The sequence below is a fragment of the Panulirus ornatus genome, chromosome 29 (genome assembly GCF_036320965.1).
Source record: "Panulirus ornatus isolate Po-2019 chromosome 29, ASM3632096v1, whole genome shotgun sequence".
Taxonomy (NCBI): Eukaryota; Metazoa; Arthropoda; class Malacostraca; order Decapoda; family Palinuridae; genus Panulirus; species Panulirus ornatus.
This window is the reverse complement of record NC_092252.1, coordinates 11,629,612-11,634,917: the sequence shown is the minus strand read 5'-3', so window position 1 is coordinate 11,634,917 and position 5,306 is coordinate 11,629,612. Positions and strand designations below refer to the sequence as shown.

The following is a 5,306-nucleotide window of genomic DNA, read 5'->3' as shown; positions in this document are numbered from 1 at the left end:
ACAGATCTACAAAAGCTGTTGAAAGATGCGATCACAGTGTCATAGCGCAGTATATGCATAAGACGGCAGTAGATGGCACAGTGGAGAGATTGATGTACATCATGTTTTAGGAACATATCAACGCCTTGTTAATCGTCTCTGATCCCAGGAAAGTGTTGAGCTTGCTGCTTGTACCCCAGCTGATTCTCATTCTGGTGTGATATCGGCAAAACCATCGCCTTGATTCATCATTTGCCCATCCATCGATGATTCGTGAGTGACCGTGGGAGTCACATATATAGACGACAAACAGACATCACATAAGTCTACTGACATCATGTAGACGACAGACGGACATCACATAAGTCTACTGACAACATGTAAACGACAGACGGACATCACATAACTATACTGACAACTTGGTGTTTGAGATAGTATCATCTCTTGTTACGGAGGAAGTGAGGAAATGAAGAATTGCACAACGTGCCGAACTCAAACATCATCACATCACGGCAGGGAGACGTAGTGGACGACCAAACCTTCGTCCAGCACAACCATACAGTGCCTCTCTGCAGAGGAGGATGGTAGGATAGTTCTTGTAGCATGTCAAGAGACAAGATCGATGATGTGTTTCGAGGGACTTATGTTCTCTATGCCGAAAGACTGTTTCTTGTTGGCTAGTATTGTTCTTTAAGGCTAGAGAGTTAGTCCAGTCAGAATATGGACAGAGGATTCCTCCTCCCACATAGAATTGTCAAAAGCCAGTTTTGTTAGGAACAACTGAGAACGCTACATCCCTGTTTCCAGAAACACAAAAGAGAGGGATATGATTTACTCATGGGAAATTATATGTAGGAATAGTTAAAGATTTTCTTTGAAAAGAATTCATTTCTGGGTCGCATGACACAGGCAAGGAAGGACTTCGTAGAACTGAAGCTAAAATTAAATACGAAAAGACAGTTTTGTAAAGAGCTGGCACCTCTCAGTGGAGAACTTGTGAAAACTTACAACCCGTCGAATGAATATCTTCAGGTTGTGAGCGTGACCGGCCAGGTACATTGTGGAAGGCACGGAGGAAGGCCTGCGGGGCCGCGGCCACAAAGGATCTGGCGGATCAGAAGAGCAACAACAGAGCCGTTCTGATCCCAGGTTGAGGTATGGAGTAAAGATGCGACTCCAGAACCACCGTAAGGTATACAAGATTAAGGTTTGGTAAACATCAACGTAGCCGTATGTTCTCTGTTGTTTTTTGATAAGAATATTTAGATGAAGGCTACGTTTCCATCCCCCATTAAAGTATTTGGTATCAGCATAAGACAGGAGCGTGGTGGAAGAGTTTCTAAGTTTCTTCAAGGAATAAGTTGGTTATATTTATCTGAATACGTGAAATACACACAAACACCATTATAAGTTGTTGAGGCTTGCGTCAGAGTAGAGCAGTTCGACTCCGTTGGTTAGGAATAAATAAATTCGTGGTCAAGGGTATATATATATCTATTTATAATACAAAAACATTAATGAAATGAAAGTGCGTGTGTCACGGCTCTTTGGTGTGTCGGAGAGGGTAGTGTAGTCGTCGTCTCAGTGTCCGTATCCGTGACCGTAACCGTGATGTTTGAAGAAGGTGGCGGGTGGACCGTAGTGCTTGGGGTGGTGAGCCTTGCCGTAGTAGCTGACCTTGGCTACGTAGCCCTTGTAGTGGTCAGCTGTGTAGTCCACCTGCGGATGGATAAATAAGTTTGTAAGATATCAACGCTAAAGCTTTACTGCGGCTGTGGGATATACAGTATTGAAAATGACGTTATTAAAGTGTAAACCTGGAGAAGCTAACTTACCCTTTGTTTGCGACCGTCAGGGAGGTTGACCCAGTAGGTGCCCCAAACGTTTTTACCGTCAGAGTTCTCATGCTGGCCGAAGTCGGTGGCCTTGTAGTGGTCGCTCACTCCGTAGTTGAAGTGGTAGGGCATATACCCCTGTGGACGTAATGAAATGTGTTTCAGTTAAGACATATAGTAGTAAATCCAAGGAAAGATAGTGCTGTATATGAAGCTAATTGACTTTGTTATTCATGATGATCATTACTCCACTCACCGAAGGATAACTGTGTCCATAGTCGCCTGGGTCAGCCGTGGTCGCGGCCACCACCACCAGAGCCAGCAGCACCTGGGGACAGAAGACGATGTTGCACTTCATAGTCAGACTCGCTTTCTGTACCTAATGATAACGCGTCAATCTCTTAGTCATGCAGGCATTAAGAACTAATGTTCAGTGATGTGATTGGAAGCCCGCGATCGAATCCCATGGATACATAGCTGCCTTACATGTGCTTGCTGATGACCACGATAATTCACAAGGAAATGCTATACCTTACCGGGCATTAAGTAAGGTTCGTTTAAACAGCGTACGTTATTCCTATATTGTGTGTTTTAGGTCTGCAGTACACATGAGAGCTGTCATGTAGTAATTCTGTATCTGCACCATATTTTTTGCAATGCCCACGTTCCCGTCTCTCAGCGTCATTTTTTGTTTTTTCAAAACTGTGATTAACTACTTCACTTTTTATCCACAAAATTTTTTTGTGACTCGCATAGTAATAGTCCTTTATCTCAGTGTTATGAACTTTGACATTATTATGATTTTTTCTGTTCCCGTTATTGTCCTATTTCTTTGCTCCATTATTATTATTATTATTATTACTATTATTATTATTATTATTATTATTATTATTATTATTATTATTATTATTAGTATTACTATTATTGTTATTATTACGTTTAATAACTGTGCCCAAGTAGGCTTCGAACCAAAGTATCAGGACAGCTGGAGTTAAGGAAAAGTATCACTTTAGATATTACCACTTTTCGCTCCCCTAAGAAATGAATTCCCCTCAAGATATATCAAGAACACTCATTGTAAGGAGTACTTGAAATGTTGGTACTGACTTGGTAGAACATTTTGTTGTGCCTCGTTGTGTTGGCTGTTGTTTGCCGACCTCGAGTGTCTGCAGTTTGTCTCAGCTCGGCTTATATACCTGGTAGTGCCCCGCCTCTGTGAACGTTGGTCTTGCCTCATGTCGAGGCTCACGTGTCTGACCCACGTACCGATACATTCCCAAAAGAATTATTCTCTGCTTCGAGACGGTGTTTTTTTTTCTTTCTTTTCTTTCTTTGCCAGGTTTTATGGGGCGATGTCGGTCTGTGATACATAATGATTTGCCCCTGTTTATATATTTAGAAAAAGGGATGTCGTGATTACATGTGGATTTTGAATCATTACCATGAAAATGATCCGAAAGTAATGTCTTTATATTTAGATCTAGTGTAAGGGATAAGCAACTCTGTTTTGCTGTGTGCGGAAGTGGCTGTCGGTTTCCATATTCAATTTGCCAGACACAACACTGTGTCTTTAGTCCACAGTACTGGAGAAAATAACCTTGCCATGAGTTTACTCCAGTCGGAAGAGGCATTATGATCTGGTGTGCCTTGAGTTGACCCCTGGAATGGCATTAAACTTAGGTACGTCGTGAGTGCCAGCAACTGGGGAGGATGAAGCAGACGTAGTCGTAAGTTTTCTCCCTTATTTTGTTGGGAGGGGAAATGGTCATTGTTACGTCTTGAGTTCAAAACGGCTGGAGACGAATATGGAACTTTATTACGTTGTGGGTTAGCACTTGTAGAGACGCAGTAAACTTTGACCCATCGTGAATTTCTCTTAACTTGGCGCCCCGTGTGTACGAGTAAATGGGAATCTTACTGTCCGTTGTCCTCAAGATCAAATTTGTTTCTGACGAGAGTCTTCAGGCAAACAATCTATGTCGACAGTAGTCGCGAATGTCTAAGTTTGAGGAATGTATTGGCAGGCGAGTCTACCGGTTTGATATGGAGTGAGCTGTGGCATGAACAGTTTTTACGGTAAAATTACGTCCCACTACGTAACCATCACAAGAAAGGTAATGAAGTTTAATGAGCTATGAGATACACTAGCTCTTCTTATTTTGATAATGATGACGCTGATTCGCTTTTCCTTTCTAGCATTAAATTTTCGTAAGGAAAGGATCGAAATTGCTTTTAAAAAAAACTAACAGGAGCCTTGTACTAAACTGTGTATTTACTGCTGGTGGGCAACTTGACCTTATAGGAGCCACACGCAACTTCGTCAGGAGGAAACTAAAAACTGGCCGACGTTGTCACCCTCATAGCTGTCATAGTAGTCGAAGTCGTAGGGTGTTTGAGGGTGTGGCCAAGGGTCATCGTAATCACCTCAGCATTGAGAAAAAGATTCCATACGGTTGGAATCAAGGCTCCAATTATTGTTGAATTCGGTGACAAGTGAGGGATTAGAATCTTTGTTCTCAGTGGCCAGGATGATTCAGGGTCGTCCACGCCAGAGAGACAGAATTTTAAGGCTGACAGAGTGGGTTCCCTCACCCTCAGAACCTCATTACCTGGGGGCAAAAATAGAAAAATGTATTGGGTGAGTTGTACTGGCCATGTTTAGAAAACTAGTTTCCAGTAAAATGCAGTTGCCTGGCGAGTGTTTTTGCCTCGTATGTTTGTCACATATATAGTAAATACTGGGCAAAATTTTTTTCACTTAGATTAGGATATCCCTCGGTGATCTGCCTTGTGGCCTAAATTCTTGTATTTTCTCTAGAAAATCGGTTCCTTTTATCATTTTAGTGCTATTCATGCTTACGCCAGCGATTCCACAGCAATGCCGTACTTTTTCTTCGTTTCATTACCCCAGTACTCGCTTTATTTTTGATGATTATTTCTTTGTTTGGACTTGTGCCTGAGTTGCAGTTACCAGTACAAAGACGTAGTTTCCACTCATATCTCTTCTTAAATCTCAGTTATTTGCGTCTGTTAATTGTCAAAGCATTAGACGTCGTTGAACTTTTTTAACATGAACATTTGCATAGCCGTATCCTCCACCCCAACATGGAAACCCGAGAAAATCAGTATGGCAAGTTCTTCCCAGGAGCTAGGAATGATGTGTAGTGTGCCCAGTCTTTTACTTTTTTTTCTCTTCTGAGCATATCAGCAGGGGCCTCAGGTGGCTTCTCTCCCTCCTCCTCCTGTCTTTTAACCACTGTGGTATCAAAAGTATTCTGCCCAAACCGATTTTACTCTCCTGCTATCACCTCTCTCCTCAGCCGTCCCTTTTCCGCTCGCCTTCATGGTGCGTGGCCCCCCAATCTCTCTCTCTCTCTCTCTCTCTCTCTCTCTCTCTCTCTCTCTCTCTCTCTCTCTCTCTCTCTCTCCCTCATTTACTACTTCTGCCACTTGTTTTCGTGAGTCAACACGTAAGAGTGGGACCGGTTATAC

At 42.5% G+C, this 5,306-nt stretch overlaps 1 protein-coding gene across 1 annotated transcript; it reads right to left on the bottom strand.

Moving 5' to 3' along the window:
* Nucleotides 1-1,453: 1,453 nt before the first annotated feature.
* Nucleotides 1,454-2,998, bottom strand: LOC139758111 (cuticle protein 7-like). The gene is made up of 4 exons (XM_071679205.1): nucleotides 2,922-2,998; nucleotides 2,071-2,142; nucleotides 1,815-1,952; nucleotides 1,454-1,698 (listed from the first exon to the last, which is right to left on the bottom strand). The coding sequence occupies exons 1-4, from the start codon at nucleotides 2,931-2,933 to the stop codon at nucleotides 1,561-1,563; spliced, it is 360 nt and encodes a 119-aa protein (XP_071535306.1). The 5' UTR covers nucleotides 2,934-2,998; the 3' UTR covers nucleotides 1,454-1,560.
* Between the last annotated feature and the right edge of the window lie 2,308 nt (nucleotides 2,999-5,306).

Coding starts and splice junctions, on each gene's coding strand:
- LOC139758111 (XM_071679205.1), bottom strand. Junction 1,953..2,070: donor ATGGACACAGTTATCCTTCG/GTGAGTGGAGTA, acceptor TTACGTCCACAG/GGGTATATGCCCTACCACTT. Junction 1,699..1,814: donor CTGACGGTCGCAAACAAAGG/GTAAGTTAGCTT, acceptor ATCCATCCGCAG/GTGGACTACACAGCTGACCA.